This window comes from Pelophylax lessonae (assembly GCF_965119305.1).
Source record: "Pelophylax lessonae genome assembly, chromosome: 8".
Lineage (NCBI taxonomy): Eukaryota > Metazoa > Chordata > Amphibia > Anura > Ranidae > Pelophylax > Pelophylax lessonae.
The window spans coordinates 227,876,278-227,898,956 of record NC_138775.1 but is presented as its reverse complement, the minus strand read 5'-3'; the positions used below and the strand labels follow the sequence as shown (position 1 = coordinate 227,898,956).

The 22,679-nt window shown below is 44.2% G+C and overlaps 1 protein-coding gene across 1 annotated transcript in view; it reads right to left on the bottom strand.

Moving 5' to 3' along the window:
• Positions 1 to 2,563: 2,563 nt before the first annotated feature.
• LOC309561870 (histo-blood group ABO system transferase 2-like) overlaps positions 2,564 to 22,679 on the bottom strand; it is a 58,472-nt gene continuing 38,356 nt past the window's right edge. Inside the window, exons 2-4 of the mRNA XM_082265934.1 lie at positions 21,262 to 21,450; positions 5,080 to 5,208; positions 2,564 to 3,363 (exon numbers count right to left, since the gene is read on the bottom strand). Coding sequence (XP_082122060.1) covers positions 2,679 to 3,363; positions 5,080 to 5,208; positions 21,262 to 21,450 — 1,003 coding nt within the window. The 3' untranslated portion in view covers positions 2,564 to 2,678. The remainder of the gene's footprint in view (positions 3,364 to 5,079; positions 5,209 to 21,261; positions 21,451 to 22,679) is intronic.

The following is a 22,679-nucleotide window of genomic DNA, read 5'->3' as shown; positions in this document are numbered from 1 at the left end:
TGTTGCTTAGCAATATCCAGTTGAGAAGGGTTTCTTAACCACTTAAGCCCCGGAGGATTTGGCTGCTCAAAGACCAGGGCCTATTTTGCGATTCGGCACTGCGTGATTTTAACGGACAATTGCGCGGTCGTGCGACGCTGTACCCAAATTAAATTGACGTCCTTTTTTCCCACAAACAGAGCTTTCTTTTGGTGGTATTTGATCACCTGTGCGATTTTTACTTTTTACGCCATAAACAAAAAAAGAGCAACAGTTTTGAAAAAATAACAATATTTTTCACATTTTTTTTATATGAAATTCTCAAAAAAAATGTAAGAATCAAAATTTTCTAACATTTTAGGCCAATTTGTTTTCTGCTACATATTTTTGGTAAAAAAAAAAAAATCGCAATAAGCGGATTTTGATTGGTTTGCGCAAAAGTTATTGCGTTTACTAACTACGAGAAAGATTTATGTCATTTTTATTGTTTTATTTTTTAACTAATAATGGCAGCGATCTGCGATTTTTTTTGCGGGACTGCGACATTGTGGTGGACAGATCGGACCCCTGACTGACATTTTTTACACTTTTGGGGGTACCAGTGACATTACTACAGTAATCAGTGCTATAAATGTGCACTGTTACTGTAAACTGTCACTGTTACTGTAAAAATGACACTGGCAGGGAAGGGGTTAACTTTATTAGAGATCCAGAGGTTAAGTGTGTGCCTAGGGGCATGCTTCTAACTGTAAAGGGGCGTGGCTTTTGATGTGATCACAGAGACATATGATCCTACATAGCAGGATCGTATAGTCTCTGCTGTTACACCAGGGAGAATGACAGGCGGCTTTGTTTACATCAGCCGCCTGCCTTTCTCCCTCTCCAGCGGGAGATCGCGAGTGACAGGCGGACATCGGAACTCGCACAGGGATGTCAGGGAATGAGTGGGGCGGGAGGGCGCCTCTGGCAACGCACGCTTGCCCCCTATTGGCTTTTTGGCAAGTGACATACCGGTACATCACTTTGCCCAGGAGGGGCTGACCGCCGCAGTATATGTACTTGCGGCGGTCAGCAAGTGGTTAAATTAGGATACATTTTTTTTTTTTCGTTTTGGATAGTGTAAGGGAAAGTTATAACACCTGAATTTTTGCCATCTGTGTCCCATTGGGGAGATTGCATAGCCTAAACAGGAAGTGAGAGGGAACCTTGCAAATGAAGGGAATCCCTTGCACCCCCACAGGTTACTCAGAACTTCCCAATGGAAGATTTACCCTCTCTAACTTTACAGAAGACAACCCAAAATGTGATTTTCATTTCCTTTCCCTTTTTAATGATAATGGTGACAGGGGTTGTAATCCGCCTCCACACTATCCAAAAATAAAAAAAAAACAGTTTTCTCTTTATTGATACGTTAAAGAAATTAACTGTTCCTGCTGTGCACCCAGCTATATCCTGCCTTAACTAAACCTTAAATTCCTGTTTGGAATGTGGATGTTTCTCTATTTAAGGACCCTGTAGACAAGGGGTTAGCAATTCTCTTATGGGTCTCATTTTCTTCGGCAGGTCTGGTTATGCAGCCTGCAATTACCTTCATGACTATCTGCCAGATTTTAGCTGTTTAACCAACCATGGTCAGAGACCCTGCATCCATATTTATAAGATCCTTCTGTGCTACAGTGCAATAGGAACTGGAGCTCGTCCTTTTGACCCTGCACTTTTGTGTCATTGGGCTGGTGGATATTCTCGGTCAGGTATTCAGAATATGTTCTTTTAGTGCACATTAGGCTAATACTTTGGCCATAAGTGTTGGAGCTCCCCTGTAAAGGCTTTCCCTTTGTCTTGCGCCTAAGTGTCCTAAATGGGAAAAAACACATTGCTTGAAAGTGGTGCATTCTATCCTTTTCTTCTCAGACTACAGCCTCTTTTTATCATTCTGTTTGTCATTCCTGAAGGACCCTGCAGGGGTCAGTTGCTTCTTGCTCCACTGCCAATTTAGAAACTCACCAATAGCCTATAATTCAATATTATGACCTTAGAGGCAATGCCCCCCCCCCTCCTTTCCCATCAAGGGGAACTCCCAAAAAAGTGTTAGTGCTTTTTGGGCTTTTCAGCATCCAGCGTTAGTTTCCGAATGTCATTTGGATGTGTACCTGGTCGTAAGGTTGGCCTTGTGTGACATGTTGGGCTTTGCCTGTCCTTGTTTAAACCTGTTAACCATTTGTTTACTGTATTGCCCACACTTCAGCTGGACTGCTTTGAAATGTCACATCAGCACTCACTCCACTCTATTTGTATTGCTTGCTACAAAACTAGAGGCATGCTGGGAGTGGGAGGGGTAAGCTGGGCTATCTTCTACAACTTTGATTTGCCAGTGTCCAAATATTTGAAAGTGGCTAATTAACCCATTGAAGACTGAATTGCCAGCCTATCTCCTGTGATGTACTCCAAGAAACTGATTTTACAGATTAGAAAAAAAAAAATCTATTTTATTTGGCAGAGATCAGCTTTGTTCTGCTACAAACTGCAAAACAATGAAATAAGTTCATTCCCATATAAAAAACAAGAAAAACTGATTATTTTCTGATTAAAGTGAACTGTGAATTATCTCAAATACAAAAAGGTGAACTCCCTTGGTCCATAAAGTCCTCATTTTGTAGAATGGTAATAAATTATTCAACATGTGAATTGGTAAGAACATTCTAACTTCTTACTTCCTCGTGGTTTTTATGTACTGCTATGAATCTCTTCTTTTTTATCAATTCACCATTGGGCAAATCTGTGTCCCAAATATATTCTGGAGAAAGAACCTTGGTAGGTTTATTGTATACCAAATATCTGTTGAGATGGGACTCCTCCTGCCAAATGGCTTCAATGTTCTTTTTCTTGTCCTCCTTGATCCCATTCTGGCAAGCCGTGCTAAGCTTGTAAATTTCTTCCACCTTCCCACCATACAATGCTGCCATGTAATAGAAGTCCCCTTTACCAAAAGGTACATATGCCGCAGAAATGGGCCTTCGCTCATATGTAAATGCTTGGAGATCAGAAAGGAAAAATACTGGATGGATTGTGGCAAATAGGTCACTAAGGATTTCCACTCCCATATGGTCATTAAAGATCATGTCCACATCAGCACATACCAAGTAGTCAATCTCATTTCGCATCTGCTCTTTTGTTAGGACAGTTAGGATTTCCATTCGTCGCATGGACACATCTTGCCATCGCTGGTCAGCTGACACTTCATGCAACTGTAGATTGCGACCTTCACCCATTTTGGGCTTAACTACATCACCAACTTTGTCAGTAAAAACATAATACGTAACATTGTGGCCAACCATGAAGAAACTTTCTGCAGTTTCCAGAAATGGACCAAGAAACTGAATGTACCTAAAAAGAAAGATTCCATTGTTAAAAAATACTATAAATAGAAGAAAAACAAATCCTAGAATATAAAATAAAGCGGCATAGTAGTCTATCAACCATTTTGTGTTCCCTTTATATTTACCTTATGAAAATGTAACCAACAGCATAACTTGATAGTTTCAGCTCACTTAAAAGGAAAACCAGTAAAACAATTTTCTGAATCTTCCATGACAGTGAGCTGAAGAGAAACAAATGTCCTTAAAATGAATGTTTATGTAAACCCTAACTTTTTTTATTGTTACCCTTTGGTCTTTTTTTTTTTTTCCATCATAAAAAGATTTACAGAAATAAAATAAAGACATAACTTAGAAATATAGTAGAGCCTGTAAATGTAACAGGTACACTTAACAGCGTAAATCTGGCTCTTGGTATACATTGCTATAACAATATTAAGACAGCATTAAAAATTTGAGAAATTTTGAGTAATCAAATTAATGCACGTAAAGCCAAAAGAAAATGCAGTTAGAGTGTTAGATACCAAAAAACTAAATCAAATATGAAAAATAAATGAGGACTTAAAAAAAGAGAGGAAAAAAAAAAAAGAAAGGGGGGAATGGACCCGTCGATTAGGTAGCAAATGCTGTGTAAAGGAATGGGATTTCTGGAAGTTCAGCAGCTCACTAAATTCTAAGTTAATAAGGTTGCAGATTTTGTTCATAAAAAATAACCAGGGGAGTCATATCTCCTAAAAGTGAGAATGTCGGTCATGTAGCTGCGCTGATAATTCTTCCATTCTCATAAGGTTATTCCGTTTGGTTATCAATTTTGTTATAGAGGGTACGCGCTGGGACTTCAAATACCTCTGAATTAATTACTGCCCTGGCAGCCACTAAAAAAAAACCTTAAATCCCTTTCTTAACCTTAGAAATAGATTTTGGAAGCATAGGTAGTAGTGCTATTTGGAGGGCTTGGGGCACAGTATCTAAAGCAAAATCATTAAATTTTAAAGACATTGTCCCAGAATGAATATATATGTTTGGTAGCACACTATGGATCATCGAATAGCGTTCAAAATCTTTATCGTTTCGGAGCCACGCAGGACCCCTTTGTCGGGCATGTGATTACATGTGATGCCTGTGTTACATTTATATTATATTTCTTATATATTTAACACTACCCTCTCACCGGATTGACAATGCTGCTGTCCAATAGTGTCTCTGTTGCTCCTCCATCCAGAATTCAAACAGGTAACTAGTCAGATCACCAGGTGAAAATACAAGGTTCAAGGAAAAAAGAAAACCAATGCAGCCACCAGATTTAAGCATTGGTAAGTTCCAATATATTACATTATTTTTTGTGCCCAATGGCACTTTAAGGTCTTTAATTTGGGGGTGGCAATAAACACACAATCTATACACATTGGACAAACACTGCTTTAGCTTCTCACTCCATCACGCTTTTAATGTGCTGGTAAGTGTCCTTTTTTTAATAAATTTGTCATGAAGCAGATTGCGGTCTCAAATATATTCTGCATTCAAGGAATATTTTCTGAATTGTATGTGTTTATATATGTTTATTAAATTAAATTACAGTAAAAATATCTGAATTTTAAGATTACAGTTCATTTTTCAGTTTTTTCTTATCTCATATTTCCTAATACTTCTTGTAACTGCTCAACACTGAGGATGTGTGATAAAGCAGTCCTATGACTCATAAACCAGTATATTTATTAATACTTACTTTTTTACAGCAAATACAAACAGTCCTATCCTGGTGTCCTTGTGTTGTTCATTTAAAATGTTTAAATCATATAGTCCATCCCAGATGATTGGAGCAAGCCAGGGAGTAATGGCATTCAGACTAGCTTTCCTGGTGACAGAAAAAAGCATTAGATCAAGAACAATAAAAATAGCACTCAAGTCAGTACTGGTTTCCTTTACCAATGCTGGATATGTTGCTGTCTTAAAGGAGAAGTAAAGCCAAAGCTCATTGGGTTATATTCCCCTGTGGATCAAAGGAGTTCAGTTTGTTCTGCACTCCTGTGACCCGTTTTCAGCTGACAGCGGGCTGAAGTCCATTGTCTGCTGACGTCACAGAGCCGGTCTTGGCTCAGTCAAGATCGCGACCATGGAGTCGGGATCCGTCCACATGTCTGGACAGGCACCCGGCTCAGCCTCTCAGCGAGAGGCTGAGCCATACAGTATATAACACCTGTTTAGGTCGCATTCATGCAAGTGCTGAGTCCTTTAGACAGTTAGGGGTCATGTATTTATGTGGCCTTAGTCGCCAGGTGCTGCGTACCGGAAACCTATGCAAGTATTCGTAGACGCAGCAGATGCAGAGACACATCTATTCATCCCAATTCGACATGCAGGAGCAGGTGGGTGACCTGACTGCACATGGTCTGCTTTTGTGGCCACTTAGCTACATGCTCAAATTGAAACAAGCAGCTGTGTTCATACAAACCGTGCATACACAAATCCTGGAACAGGATTTGACAGAGGGGCGGAGGAAGGGATGTTGTGATGCCGGAAAAGTATAGAAATGCAATCTAAATGTCTAAAAAAATATATTTATGAAATACATCAATAAATGAACAAACAAAAACATTCTAATGATAATACAGATCATCAAAAATCCATGACAATAAATACATGACAAATTTATTCAAATTCACTCCTCCTAATGGACTCAACCTGTACATATAATAAGCAGGCAAGGAAATAATACATGAATATAAAATAGCACATAACAATATACAAAATATTCAACAACACAATTATATATAAGACTGAAGCACTTACATACTAGACAGTCCTCCATAGAAAATGCACCAACTATAAAAGAAAAAACGATGTACAGTGCATTGGCTGTATGCAGATGGAAGACCCCGGGACAACCCAACTGCACGAGTCCAAACCAGGGACCACAAGGGGCAAGGCATAAAACAGATGGAGAGAATCCTAGCAAAAAACAATTATTAAGTATAAAGCAATAGAAAACAATAGTGGCCACAGAAAAGCACCAATAGCTGGGGCAAGTATAAGGCCCCATGCACACGGGACGTTTTTAACGCCGCTGTAAGCAGCGTCAGGCGTTTTCTTTTTGCAGCCTAAAAACGCCCCTCCATGTTATTCTATGGCCTCATGCACACTCAGACGTTTTTGAGCTGTAAGTGGCTTAGGCGTTTTTAGGCTGCAACAAGAACCCACCACCTGCGCGTTCTGAGGACCAGCGTTACAGCGTTAAAAACGCCTGACGCTGCTAAAAGCTGAATAACTTTGCTATAACGTGGCTTAACGTGCGTTAAGCCACGTTATACGTTTTTTTTTCTTCCATTCAAAATCAATGGTTCCCTATGGGATCCTATTGATTTGAATGGAGGTCGCACCGCAACACCGCAAGTCGGATCCGACTTGCGGGGTGACTTGCGCTGTGGGAATCTTGAGGGGGAACTCCACGCCAAAATGGGAAAAAAACGGCGTGGGGTCCCCCCCAGGGTTCCAAACCAGGCCCTTCGGGTCTGTTATGGAATTTGAGGGTAGCCCCATGCCGAAAAAACGGCGTGGGGTCCCCCCCAAAGTCCATACCAGACCCTTAACCGAGCATGCAGCCCGGCAGGCCAGGAAAGGGGAGGGGACGAGCGAGCGGCCCCACCCCCCCTGGACCACACCAGGCCACATGCCCTCAACATGGGGGGGTGTTGGTGCTTTGGGGCAGGGGGAGCTCTGCACCCCCCACCTCAAAGCACCTTGCCCCCATGTTGATGAGGACAAGGGCCTCATCCCCACAACCCTGGCCGGTGGTTGTGGGGGTCTGCGGGCAGGGGGCTCATCGGAATCTGGAAGCCCCCTTTAACAAGGGGGCACCCCAGATCCCGGACCCCCTCCCTATGTGAATGGGTATGGGGTACACTGTACCCCTACCCATTCACCCCATAAAAGGCAGTGTATGGAAATAACGACAAGAGACGTTTTGGAAAGTTTATTAAAAATCTTCATCCGACTCTTCTTGTCTTCTCCTCTCCGGGGTCTTCTGCTCTTTTGCTGTCCCCCTCTTCTTGTGTTCTTCTCTCCGGGGTCTTCTGCTGTCCCCTCTTCTGCTGTCCTCTCTTCTTTTCTTCTCCTCTCCGGTCTTGTGCTCTTTTGCTGTCCGCCCTTCTTGTCTTCTCCTCTCCGGGGTCTTCTGCTCTTTTGCTGTCCCCCTCTTCTTGTGTTCTTCTCTCCGGGGTCTTCTGCTGTCCCCTCTTCTGCTGTCCTCTCTTCTTTTCTTCTCCTCTCCGGTCTTCTGCTCTTTTGCTGTCGGCTGTCGGCTGTCGGCTGTCTTCTTCCTCCGGTCCTCCTCCGACGACGTCTCCGCTGATTATGCCTATCTCCGGTCTCTTCAGCTTATTATATAGCCATTAGGGGCGTAGCCCCGATGACGTCATCTGGAGGCCCCGCCCCCTCATGTCACATATGACGTCATCTGTGACATGAGGGGGCGGGGTCTCCAGATGACGTCATCGGGGCCACGCCCCTAATGGCTATATAATAAGCTGAAGAGACCGGAGATAGGCATAATCAGCGGAGACGTCGTCGGAGGAGGACCGGAGGAAGAAGACAGCCGACAGCCGACAGCAAAAGAGCAGAAGACCGGAGAGGAGAAGAAAAGAAGAGAGGACAGCAGAAGAGGGGACAGCAGAAGACCCCGGAGACAAGAACACAAGAAGAGGGGGACAGCAAAAGAGCAGAAGACCCCGGAGAAGACCCCGGAGAGGAGAAGACAAGAAGGGCGGACAGCAAAAGAGCAGAAGACCCCGGAGAAGACCCCGGAGAGGAGAAGACAAGAAGGGCGGACAGCAAAAGAGCAGAAGACCCCGGAGAAGACCCCGGAGAGGAGAAGACAAGAAGGGCGGACAGCAAAAGAGCAGAAGACCCCGGAGAAGACCCCGGAGAGGAGAAGACAAGAAGAGTCGGATGAAGATTTTTAATAAACTTTCCAGAACGTCTCTTGTCGTTATTTCCATACACTGCCTTTTATGGGGTGAATGGGTAGGGGTACAGTGTACCCCATACCCATTCACATAGGGAGGGGGTCCGGGATCTGGGGGGCCCCCTTGTTAAAGGGGGCTTCCAGATTCCGATGAGCCCCCTGCCCGCAGACCCCCACAACCACCGGCCAGGGTTGTGGGGATGAGGCCCTTGTCCTCATCAACATGGGGGCAAGGTGCTTTGAGGTGGGGAGTGCAGAGCTCCCCCTGCCCCAAAGCACCAACACCCCCCCATGTTGAGGGCATGTGGCCTGGTGTGGTCCAGGGGGGGTGGGGCCGCTCGCTCGTCCCCTCCCCTTTCCTGGCCTGCCGGGCTGCATGCTCGGATAAGGGTTTGGTATGGATTTTGGGGGGGACCCCATGCCGTTTTTTCGGCATGGGGCTACCCTCAAATTCCATAACAGACCCGAAGGGCCTGGTTTGGAACCCTGGGGGGGACCCCCACGCCGTTTTTTTTTCCATTTTGGCGTGGAGTTCCCCCTCAAGATTCTCACAGCGCAAGTCGCCCCGCAAGTCGGATCCGACTTGCGGTGTTGCGGTGCGACCTCCATTCAAATCAATAGGCTCCCATAGGGAACCATTGATTTTGAATGGAAGAAAAAAAAACGCTGCTAAAAGCAACGTGGCAAAACGTGCAATAACGCCAATGGAAAAAGCTACTGAAAGCACGTTTTTACAGCTGCTTTTTCCGGCGTCAGAACTAACTTTGACGTACGTTTTTTCTAACGCCCCGTGTGCATGGGGCCTAAAGAGGATGATATACAGTATATGTATGAACTAGGCCACCTATTGTAAGAGATTAGCTCGGTGGTAGGCGTGGATGACCCCTTGGGGGGTGCGTTTTCCCAGAGAGATAGCCGACAAGTGCTTGCAAACAAACAGTGTGGTTTATTAAATGGTGTTTTCTTCACCAGGCTGTATGCAGCAAAACATCCAAAATAAAATAAAAACAGAAAATAAATCCTTGCCTCTGTGGGCGGCTACCTTCTCACAACTGGAACCTGCCTAAGTGTCTGTCTCCAACCTACCGTCGGGCAGACTTCCTTGTCCTCCAGCGGACACTCAATAGTCCTTTTATAATAGCTTCACAGGGCAACACAGTCCTTTGTTTCTTTCACATCAACAGTTCGTCTTCTCACCTTTGAGACGATTTCACCCTTGGTTACCGTCCCGGGCACACATCACTCCGGGGGGTCTTCTCCCAGGCCCACACATCCTGTCGGGAGGCACACGCTGACTGTCCTCCTGCTCCCAGCCCACATGGCTTCAGGATGCAGCTTCTGGAGGCAGCAAACAATAGGAATTTCTCTGAACAAATTATAGAGCCTTAACTCCCTCATTCTGAACAGGTGAAGGCCTTTCAACTTCCTGCTGGCTAGCTCTGTAGCCAACACCCTAAATTAATTAATGGACTTTCTAAATCAGGTAGAAATGTATCTCCTTCCTGTGACTACATTCCCAGATTTAGCTGACTTCCTGTTACATACCCCCCCCTCTTGTTTCAACCCTAGGGTTGGGACACAGATTTCCAGGCACGCATGTGTCAAGCACTGCTGACTCACTGATAAGCCTCCTATTATCCTCAAGCTTCCGGATGAAACTGTTTTGTCATCTTCATTGACGGATTTCTCATAAATGCCACACAGTTTGTCTCTCATCTCATATACACATTCTTCAACTGCATTTTTGGCATCATTTTGCTCCTTCTCGTTTCTGTCATCTTCATTGACAGCTTTCTCATAATTGTCAGACAGCTTGTCCCTCATAACCGTCTGTCCAATCCACCATGGAGGACCGTGATCCATAGGCAACTCAATTGGGCTAGTCTTAATGTCTTCAACATTCTTAAGACGCCTCTCTCTGCAATCCATAAATGTTTTCCACAAAACTTTGAGAACCTTTGCTTCACTAAGCTTTGTTCCAAGTAGGGACTCTTGACATCCCTCTGTGACTTGAGTTGCCTCTCCATACATCTGTACACAATCATTGACTTTTTGTTGTAAAAGGGAATGATCTTCCTTCTTGAGCTTTGCTTGCTCTAAGATGCTGTGCAGAGGATTTTCCAATTGAGACAACAGGCTGTCACACATTTCTTCAAAGTGACCCCTGTTCCTTTTCCCAGAGATATCAATATCATTCACCAAACATTTCATATTCATAGGCAGATCTGAAGCATTTGCACTCATCAACTTCTTAAACTTTTCGCCCTCCTGAGCGAGTCGCAGTAAAGGCCTACTATTTGATTTGATATTCAGTTTATATTTCTTGCCAAACTCTTCACAGAAGAAGCCAACCAGAACATCATCAACTTTCCTTCCACCAACATAGGGGTCAAAGGCAACAACACAGTTGAACCCAGCGATCTGGGTGGTATCCATTATAGACCTCCTCTCTGCATCAGTGAAGAAGCATGGAACTGCAACACATTCTTTTACAGGTTTCTTCAATGCACTTTCTGCTGAACTATTTGACCGCTCAAGGTCACCTAGTTCTTTTTCTCTATCTGAATTCCACATGGAATGCATCTCAAGATCACGATCAAACTTCTGCCACTTATCTTTCACCAGTTCCATTTTGGAAACACTCCCTGAAAGGCACTTATTCATTTGCTTCACGTTTTCACCAACAGACTTAGTTTTCTCCACTAGGTGGCGTTTGCTTTTTTCTCCCAGATTTATATCACTTGCTTTAGTTTTCTCCGCTTTAGTCTTCTCTACTAGGTTTTCAGCCTGAACTGAGAAATCATCACATTTCTTACACAGCTCCTTTGTTTGCTGAAGTTCTAATGATACATTTTCCAATGCTTGAAGTTTTTGAAGGAACGGTTTATTCCAAAGGGGTGATTCAAGCCACATGTCATCACATTTCTGAGGCTCACTCAGGACAGACCCCAAAACACTGATCCTTTTAAAAACTGCATCAGGCACACTATCCCCTCTTTGGGACAGATCCTCTGTTGCCTGGAATTCCTCTTCCAGTTCCTGCAACGGAATCTTCATCTCTTCTACTTGCTGTTCTAAGGCTCGCTTAGACTTTTCTAGCTCCTGAACTCTTTTCACAACATCATCCTTGGAGCTGACCACATGTTCCATCTCTGTACATAGCTGCTTGTTAACTCTTTCTAGTTCAGCCTTAGACTCTAGAGCTTCCTCCAAAGAGCGAGCCAAGAACAGGGCTTTGCTCTCGTTATCACGCGCCTCCGTTTCTGCACGGGCGCGTTCTTCTGCATATTTTGCAGACACAGTCTTCTCTTCACCAAGCATCTGATCAAACTTCTTTTTCACATCTTCAACACACTGTAATGAACCAACGCTTTCTTCCATGCGGTTTTTCATATCCGCTATCTGAGCTTGCAATGTTGCGACTTGCTCTGATAGGTTTTTCTTTGCTTCCGCCTCCTCTTTTAATTGTTCCAGGAAGCCATTTTTCTCATCTTCCATTTGTTTGAGCTTTGTGCTAAAACTCAGCCTTTGACACCTCTCTTCCTGTAAGAGTTCCTGCGTGTCTTGCAGCTGCGATTCCAAGATAGAAAAATCTTCCGCAATTTCTCTAGATTTGCTGTCTGCTTGAGAAAGCCGATTTGTGACACTGTCCAACTCAACCTGCAATCGGTTTGCCTTCTCTAACAGCTTAGCACACAATCGGTCACCTTCTGACACCTTGACTTGCGATTCCAGAAGCCGTGCCTCTACTTTTTCCCTCTTATGTTCACAATCTCCTTTTCCCTGCATAAGAGCCTTCACCTCATTGGCTAGTTTCTGGGAATGAGACTGTAATTCTGCCACACAGGCTTCTTTCTCCTTTAACTGCTGCTGGAAACGTTGGGCTTCACCTTTCCAACTTTCACAGTCTGCACGTAATTCATCTACCACATTGCTCAAAGTGGTGAGCTCATACACAGTACTCAGTAATTTAGCCTCTCTTTCACTTTTCTCGTTGTCGCTGAGAGACAATGTCGTTTTCAGAGCGACATTCTGTTCCTGCGACTCCTGCAGGTCTATTTTTGTAGCTTCCAAACACTGAAGACTTTTTTCCAGCTGATTACGCAACTCCAACATTTCACACATGCTTTGCTTCTGCAAAGTCTGAATTTCAATTTCCTTTTCCATGAGGATGGTATCTTTCTCCTTTATAGTGTCTTGACGTTTTTGCAACTCGACCAAAAGAAGAGCAGTGGTTTCTTCCCACTGTGACACATGAGACTTGAGTAGTTCATTCGTTTCCTGCAAGTTTCTATGCTCCATCTTAAGCAATTCCAAGGCTTGTTCCTTTTCTTCCATTTTCCGTTGCAAGGCATCCAACTCAGCCCTGCACACATACTCGGTTTCCTCCAAACCGATGGCCTCCATTGGCTGCTGGCGTCTCTGTTTCCAGCCTGCCATGCTCTCTTGATGAGCCTTTTGTTGAGCTGCAAAGCTCTGCTGAAAATCCGCATTTGCCTGCTGTTGAGCTGCATTTGCTTGCTGTTGAGCTGCATTTGATATAATCAGATGTTTCAACATCTCCTCCATTTTGAGTTTACTTTTCATCTGAGCACACTGCGTCTCCATAGCAGTTTCATCAGTGTTGCTAGGGACAACAACCTTCCTCTTTAGTAGACTCTCTTTAGGCATGGATGGGGCTGGTTCAGACGGCAACATCCCCTCCATCCATAGAATCCGGTCTCTCATTTCATCTATCTTTGCATTTTTCAGGCGTTTGGACCGCCCCATCTTCAATAACTCCACAAACAAATTTTTCACAGTCCAGCAAACAATTTTCAGACCACTGTCTCTTCAACACATGTAGTTTTTCTCTCTCTTGCAGGATCTCTTTTCCTGCGCACACAGTTTGTGCAGTCACTTGCACCAGACACAACAAAGTTCATCAAAAAATTTTTGAGACCCCTGTCTCTTTAAAACACTTTTTTTTTTTTTTTTTTTTTCTGTCAGGATCTTCTCTCCTGCACACATAGATTGTGCAATCTCATGCACCAGACAAAATTCATCAAACATTTGCACTTCCTTGCAGGGATCTTCGCTTCTGCCCACTGCATACCTCCACCATATGTACGAGATTAGCTCGGTGGTAGGCGTGGATGACCCCTTGGGGGGTGCGTTTTCCCAGAGAGATAGCCGACAAGTGCTTGCAAACAAACAGTGTGGTTTATTAAATGGTGTTTTCTTCACCAGGCTGTATGCAGCAAAACATCCAAAATAAAATAAAAACAGAAAATAAATCCTTGCCTCTGTGGGCGGCTACCTTCTCACAACTGGAACCTGCCTAAGTGTCTGTCTCCAACCTACCGTCGGGCAGACTTCCTTGTCCTCCAGCGGACACTCAATAGTCCTTTTATAATAGCTTCACAGGGCAACACAGTCCTTTGTTTCTTTCACATCAACAGTTCGTCTTCTCACCTTTGAGACGATTTCACCCTTGGTTACCGTCCCGGGCACACATCACTCCGGGGGGTCTTCTCCCAGGCCCACACATCCTGTCGGGAGGCACACGCTGACTGTCCTCCTGCTCCCAGCCCACATGGCTTCAGGATGCAGCTTCTGGAGGCAGCAAACAATAGGAATTTCTCTGAACAAATTATAGAGCCTTAACTCCCTCATTCTGAACAGGTGAAGGCCTTTCAACTTCCTGCTGGCTAGCTCTGTAGCCAACACCCTAAATTAATTAATGGACTTTCTAAATCAGGTAGAAATGTATCTCCTTCCTGTGACTACATTCCCAGATTTAGCTGACTTCCTGTTACACTATATATTTACCTTAAGGCGAGGCCCAGTTAGGGATCAGTGTGTCCACAGTCCAACAAAAAAAACTTAGCCTCCAGAGTGAAGGCTTGGTGACACAAAAGTTAGCTGTAACCAATACTCCTTTCTGCAGATAAAAAAGAGAAAAAAATAGTCCCCACACAGGGCAAAAAAGGAACTTTCAGTGATGTATTAAATTAAAATGAATTCCATTAAATAGGGGTAGCATAGCAGATAAAAAAGGATAAGGGCTATCTAAGATATTTAATTACCTCCACACCGTCACACAGCAGGCGTACCTCCCAGCTGAAGCAAGGGAATGACCCTACCTGTAAGGTGTTGAGGTATATAGTGAAGGGGGAGGCCACCCCCACAGAAAGTGGACCAATCCCCACAGAGTCTCCAATGAATGGGAGACTCCCATCCAGGTGCCTGTAATGGAGCAAAGAACTCCACCTGCCCCCCGCAGTGTTAACCCATCACATTGCGGGGCCGTCGACATGGGGCATCCATGGCAACAGAACAACGCCGCTCAGAGGGGCGTGCACCTGCAGCCGGAGAACACGGCCGGGGGAACGGCCAATGATGCGTTCAGTGACGTCCACCCAGAAGGGTGGAAGAGGAGCCAGGGCGGCCATGACGAAAGAGGGCGGAGGGATCGGAAAAACACCAGAGCCGACACAGGTATCCGGTGGCCCCAAAGGGGGGACCGTAAAGGAGGAAACCCATCGAAAAGACACCTCCAAACCTCAACCCACAAGGGAAGGGGCAACATGTGCCGGGTGGAACCCGGTTGGTGCTGAGCAAGCTAGAGCCCCCACAGGAAGTCCATCACAATGCAATAGCCAAGACATAACAAGACAGATCATACATATAAACAATTCCAAAGCAACATAACATAAAAAATGTGTAGAAACAAATAAATGTTATCCATCCACTTGGAGAAAGGAACAAAGGATGAAAAAAGAAAAGAGGGAGGAAGGGGAGGGGGGGGGGGTTTGGGGGAAAGTGAACCAGATTGTATGTAAGATTCGTATCTGCCTGTGTGTGGTCAGCCAGCTGGATTGGAATGGAGTCTCCCTCTAGTGGTGGCCAAAGGCAACGCAGGCTGTGAAAGTATCACCGCCAGTCTTATTACTCAGTAGGAGTTTCCCTTACTCCCTTATACTCCCCAGTTATGAAACCACGTTCCGGTTAGCTAGTCGCCGTGGGTAATCGTGACAAAAAACAAAACCGTACACCAGATTGTATGTAAGATTCATATCTGCCTGTGTGTGGTCAGCCAGCTGGATTGGAGTAAAGTCTCCCTCTAGTGGTGGCCAAAGGCAGCGCAGGCTTTGAAAATGTCACAGCCAGTCTTATTACTTAGTAGGAATTTCCCTTATTCCCTTATACTCCCCAGCCACGTCCCAGTTGGCTAGTTGCCGCGAGCGTGGGTAATCGTGACAAAAAAAACATATAATAGAAATAAACACACTAATTAAGTCAAAATTACAAGATGTTCCGAGCGTCCTGACGAAAAGCCCTCCAAAAAGTTTCTAAAACTCAAAATTTCATGAAGATCCGGGGAGGAGGTCGCTTTTAAAGTGTAAATCCAGCGAGCCTCCTTCTGTAGAAGGGTCTTGTTCCAGTCCCCCCCTCTTTCTCTCTGATTCGGGTTGATGGTTTCTAATGCCCAAAACAACAGGGTTGGCATTTGATAGTTGTGTGCCTGAACCACATGTCTACCTATTGTCGTATAGATGTCCCCAATTTCACCTGACATAACGTGTTCCTTGACCCTCTGCCAAAACTCCCTCTTTATTTTGCCAATATAATAAGCCCCGCAGGAGAAATCTAAAAGATAGATCTCTCCCACGGTCTGACAATCAACATAGGGAGGGGGGGGGGGCTATGTTTGTTTGGAAGAATGTGGTAGTTGGAATCCCTCAAAAATACACATCACTGACAATCCTCACAAAGACGTGTACCCTGGCGGGGTCGAGCCCCACCCACAGGTGTAGGAGAGGTACTTGATACCAACTTATCCCTTAAAGAGGGAACCCTCCTAAACGTGATTAGGGGTTTTGGAGGGATCAATTGAACAATTTTTTTATCCGCCTGAAGTGACAAAAATTGTTTGCGTAAAACATTATGCTGGGAATTGTAAGAGGTAATGAATCTTATAGGCTGTTTAGTGATGGAGGCATCTCTAGATCTGTCAGTAAGTAAAGAGGATCTATTCTTCCCTGCAGCTATGTTAAATGCTTTCCGCAAGCATTTTTTAGAATAACCCCTATGTAGGAGCAGGTCCCTAAGTTGAGAGGCTTCACCCTTGAATTTATTATCGTCACTGCAATTGCGGCGAAGCCTAAGAAATTGTGAATAGGGGATGGAACGGATTAGTGGTTCCGGATGAAAGCTATCAGCCCGCAAAATTGTGTTACCAGCCGAGGGCTTGCGGAAGAGATCACTCATCAGCAAGCCCGCGGAGGTAACACCAATCGAAACATCTAAAAACGTAATGGATTCATGACTATATGTCATTGTAAAAGATAAGTTATAATCATTGACATTCATGGCCAATTGACAGTCCTGTAGGAGGGCTGAGGAGCCGTCCCACAGGACAAATACATTGTCTATAACGTAACCATAAAAGAAAATGTTGGGAGAACTGAAAAAATTCGTCAGAATGAAGGAACCAACGTTCCCACTCCCCCAGGTACAAATTGGCGTAGGATGGGGCACAACTAGTCCCCATCGCTACGCCTTGTACCTGGAGGAAGTGGGAACGGTCAAAAGGAAAAAACGTTATGATAAAGGATGTATTCCAAAATGCCTTTGGCCACCACTAGAGGGAGACTCTACTCCAATCCAGCTGGCTGACCACACACACAGGCAGATATGAATCTTACATACAATCTGGTGTACTTTTTTTTTTGTCACGATTACCCACGGCGACTAGCTAACCGGAACGTGGTTTCATAACTGGGGAGTATAAGGGAATAAGGGAAACTCCTACTGAGTAATAAGACTGGACGTGATACTTTCACAGCCTGCGTTGCCTTTGGCCACCACTAGAGAGGGAGATTCCATTCCAATCCAGCTGGCTGAACAAACACAGGCAGATACGAATCTTGCATAAAATCTGGTGCACTTAACCCCCCCCCCCCCAACCTTCCTCTTTCCTTTTTTCATCCTTTGTCCCTTTCTCCAAGTGGATGGATAACATTTATTTGTTTCTACACATTTTTTATGTTATGTTGCTTTGGAATTGTTTATATGTATGATCTGTCTTGTTATGTCTTGGCTATTGCATTGTGATGGACTTCCTGTGGGGGCTCTAGCTTGCTCGGCACCAACCGGGTTCCACCCGGCACATGTAGCCCCTTCCCTTGTGGGTTAGGGCTTGGAGGTGTCACTTTGGTGGGTTTCCTCCTTTCTGGTCTCCTCTTTTGGGCCACCGGATACCTGTGTCGGTGTTCCGTGAGAATTACCTACCCGTGAGAAAAACCTACCCTCGTCACTTCCGGGTGCACGGCAGTGTGTGTAATGCGACAGTTACATTAAAACAGCTGTGCTGCAATACGAGTCATCTCCACTTCTATCCCTGTCACTTCCCTGATCTCGGCTAGTAAATATAAAAGCGGCGGCGGGTGTATGAAAAGATAAATCACGGAGCCTAGAGCCGCTTTTATATTTACTAGCCAAGATCAGGGAAGTGACAGGGACAGGAGCGGAGATGACTCGTATTGCAGCACAGCTGTTTTAATGTAACCACCGCGTGGGTAGGTTTTTTTCACGGACACCCTGATCATTTCATACTAGTGCGCATGTGCACTAGTCAGCTCCTCAGCTCTTCCATTACGTATCCGGGGCTGTGAGCATGCGCAATGCTGCGCTGCTCAGCTGTTCCTGGCAGGAAGTGACGAGGGTAGGTAATTCTCACGGAACAGTCGGCGCTAGTGTTTTTCCCATCCCTCTGCCCTCCCCACCAACCGCTCTGGCTCCTCTTCCGCCCTTCTGGGCAGACGTCACTGAACGCGTCATCGGCTGCATCATCGGCCGTTCCCCCGGCCGTGTTCTCTGGCCACGGGTGCCCACCCCTCTGAGCGCCGTTGTTCTGTTGCCATGGATGCCCCATGTCGGCGGCCCCGCAATGTGATGGGTTAACACTGCGGGGGGCAGGTGGAGTTCTTTGCTCCATTACAGGCACCTGGATGGGAGTTTCCCATTAATTGGAGACACTGTGGGGATTGGTCCACTTCCTTTGGGGTGGCCCTCCCCTTTCCTTTATACCTCCACACCTGACAGTCTTTCCCTTGCTTCAGCTGGGAGGTACGCTTGCTGTGTGACGGTGTGGAGGTAATTATATGATATATTAGATAGCCTAGATAGCCCTTATCCTTTTTTTATCTGGTATGCTACCCCTATTTAATGGAATTAATTTTACTTTAATATATCACTGATAATTCCTTTTTTCCCCTGTTTATAGACTATTTTTTCGCTTTTTTTATCTGCAGAAAGGAGTATTGGTTACAGCTATCTTTTGTGTCACCAAGCCTCCACTCTTGAGGCTAAGTTCTTTTGTTGGACTGTGGACACACTGATCCCTAACGGAGCCTCGCCTTAAGGTAAATATATAGGTGGCCTAGTTCATACATATATATCATCCTTTTTATACTTGCCCCTGCTATTAGGTGCTTTTCTGTGGCCACTATTGTTCTCTATGGCTTTATACTTTATATTTGTTTTTTGATAGTATTCTCTCCATCCATTTTATGCCTTGCCCCTTGTGGTCCCTGGTTTGGACGTGCAATTGGGTTGTCAATCTGCATACAGTCAATGCATTGTACAGCGTTTTTTCTTTTATAGTTGGTGCATTTTCTTTGGAAGACTGTCCAGTACGTAAGTGTTTCAGTCTTATATATAATTGTGTTGTTGGATATTTCGTATATTGTTATGTGCCATTTTATATTTATGTATTGTATGGATTATTTGCTCGCCTACTTATTATATTTACAGGTCGAGTCCATAAAGAGTCTGTAGGATTGAAATTCTCCCTGAGGAAGACTTCTCAAAGTTGAAACGCGTAGGGGTCTGCATCCTGAACCAATAAACTTCCATTGTGTCATACATGTTGCTTAGCCCCCACGCTGTGGATATCCTCCTAATGTGAATTTTAATAAATTTGTCATGTATTTATTGTCATGGATTTTTGATGATCTGTATTATCATTAGAATGTTTTTGTTTGTTCATTTATTGATGTATTTCATAAATATATTTTTTTAGACATTTAGATTGCATTTCTATACTTTTCCGGCATCACAACATCCCTTCCCCCACCCCTCTGTCAAATCCTGTTTCAGGATTTGTGTATGCATTCTATCTTATTTGGGATTGGATGCCACAAGTTGGTGTATGTGAGTAAAGAGCGAGGACATTTTTTGCTGCCCCTGATTTGCCTGATTTGCCAAAAACTAAATCTAGGACTTGAAAAACCTCATTTATTTGCCTGGCTAAATTAAACTCCTCTTGTGAGCTAGTAAAAGGGTATGCCAATTATGGTAAAGCTCTAATACATAGGATCTGAGGCTGAATATTTCAAGGGGCTGGGAGCCCATACGCAATGAGTATGAACATGACCTCCATATGTGGTAGGTCCTTTCTTTATAGCTCCCTGCAATCAAGTCTAGAATGTGACTAGTCAGCATTTGATCCCAGAGCGACAATTTCTTCAGTTAACATAAGCATTTGTGGACTGGGAGTAGAGTAATGAGAGTGGGGGCATTTTTACATTACCAAAAACCTTCTCTAAACTGAATTTTAAAACTAAAAATTATTATTAATTTTATTAATTTCCATAAAAAATTATCTGGAGATCCTGTTAGTTCCACTCGTTTCCTCTTGCATTGTGACCACAGCAAGCAGAGAAGAACAATCTTGCTGACATGGTCAGATAAATAATATCTCTGAGCTTGCTGCCAGAAGCTACAAGACTCATAGCTGTGCCTGTTCTCCTATAGTTGGTTTAGCTGCCACCCCTCTTGCCACACCTGTGCTGTTTGATTGACAGAGGCTTCAAGCAGAAGCCTCACCATCAAAACTCCAGACTTTCTCCAGCCTACCTGGACTCGATAGCCACCTCAGTTTTAATGGCCTCCCAGACCCTCTTGATCCCCCAGGCCCCCGTAGCCATCCTGAGCTTTCTTGTCCTTTGAGCAAGAAGTCCCCCTCACAAGGGATGCCGCCTCTGACAGTAGCAACCAGGTCTCCTGACAGGGGTCTGTCTGCAAATGGCAGCAACTACTAAAACTTCACCTTCTCTGAGCAATGCCCAGATCTGGCTTATAATGACCCTGCACACCTGTGCCTTCACACAGACAGCAAGAAAAGGTTCTGCCCTGCCCAATACTCTTTGAAACCTTCAGGCTCCATGCACACTAGTATGTTTTATAAGCTTAAAAGATGCTAGAAATAATAGCATTTTTTTGTGCCAGCTTGTTATATCATTTTAGTAGCTTTTAGAAGCATTAGCGTTGAGTGTTTTAGAAACATTTAGCGTGTTTTTTTTTTTTTTTTTTGCCAGGAAAATTGCTCCCAAAAAGGAAACAACATTTTTTTTCTGCTCCTAAATGCTGACACTTAAAAAACACTAGCATAAAATAGTGTGCATGGACACATAGGATAACATTATTCGCTTTTGGAGCAGAAGCACAAATGCTGACAATAGGAGCTTAAAAAAAATGCTAGTGTGCACAGGGTCTTAAGCTCCCGGCCCTGATCCAGATCCTTAACTGCTAAATCTGGAGAAAGCATAGAACACAGCTTTCTCTGTTCATATTCAACCTGCCAGAGCTTCTTAAATTGCAGCTTTGAGAATCCGGTGTCACTTTTATGCCAATTAACAAGGCATAAACAGTGGCAGGGTCTCACACTGTGACAGTAGGTTGGTGGGGAGGGTAGCTTGAAATGTCTAACTGACATGTACTGAAGAGGGAGCTACAAATTAATACAAGCTCTCAGTCTTATCCTGCTAAAGACCGAACCAAACTTTCTAGAGTTATATCTTGGCCCTGGCCCACTGCCTTTATTTTCAAGTCATATTTATGACCAGCTTATTCTATCTTTGGGTATGCGTTAAAATTAAATCTAAAAATGTCATAGCCTACCTTCCCCTTATATCATTTGTAAGTAATTTCCTCTCACAATGCGCCAATTCTACAGACTTGTCATTCACGTTCTGTGAGCAGATGTCCATTTTCTGTGAGCAGTCTTCCACTTTCTGTGAGCAGTCTTCCAATTTCTGTGAGCAGTCACTTTTTAGCCTTAGATTATACACTAAATTCGGGTTATACACACTGCAAGATAACAGAAAATAAGCAATAAATATACACACTAAAGTGTTATATCAAAACAATAACTAAAAAAAAAGAAATTACTTAAAAACGTAAAAAAAAGGTATGAAAACAACGTATAATTAACAGCAAGGCTAAACCACAATTTAGTTAACCAATCTACGATTTGCTACAAAGAGGCAAAACGTAACGTGGATGCCTTTAGTTATACTTTTATGAGGAATTAACCACTTGCCGACCAGCCGCCGCAGTTATACGGTGGTAGGTTCCCGCCAATCACCATAGCTGTATGGCGGTCTGCACTAGCGATCCTGGGGCCGCACACGCATGCCCACTCGCCAGCGGTGAAGCTGATCAACGGGGCTAGTGGCTGTGATTGCCTCCGGACACCCACGATCGCTCCCCGTAGAAAGAGAACGACAGTCTGCTGTTGTAAACACAGCAGACTCTTGTTCTCTCAGGAATCAATACAGAGCTCCTGTGTTCCTCCTAATTAGGAACACAGGTCTCTGTATTCAAAAAAGTCCAAGCAATCAGGTGTTCGTAGTGAAGATCTTAAATGTGAGGATTATCACTTCAAGGTGCAGTAGAATATGCAAAAATAATCACTTCAGGGTGCAGCAATGTATATCACTCGTGAGTCACCACAATCACCAAATAAGTTGGACACTCACCAGATGGTATGGCTACCCTTACAGTAGCTGGAATGCCTTAAAACGTACATGAACTGGATATCGGATGGAAGAGAGACCCCTGATGAATCACCACACAAGTATCCAACTGGAAAATGAAGCCGCTCAAGCCAGAAGGTGCAATCATAGTGTAGTATGTTTATTAAAAACAACCATAAAACCAGTACAAAACAAAAGCAAGTCACATAACACTCACATGAATTGCTGCTGGTGACCCGGAATCGCACAGCAGCGGGGACATCAGTGCCAAATAATCACGTTGAAGCGTTTCATCCCAATGGATGTGTGACTTGCTTTTGTTTTGTACTGGTTTTGTGGTTGTTTTTAATAAACATACTACACTATGATTGTACCTTCTGGCTCTGGCTGAGCTGCTTAATTTCCCAGTTGAATACTTGTGTGGTGATTCAGCGGAGGTCTCTTCCATCCTATATCCAGCTCATGTACGTTTAAGGCATTCAAGCTACTGTAATGGTAGCCATACCATCTGGTGAGTGTCAAACTTATCTGGGGATGGTGGTGACTCATGAGTTATATACA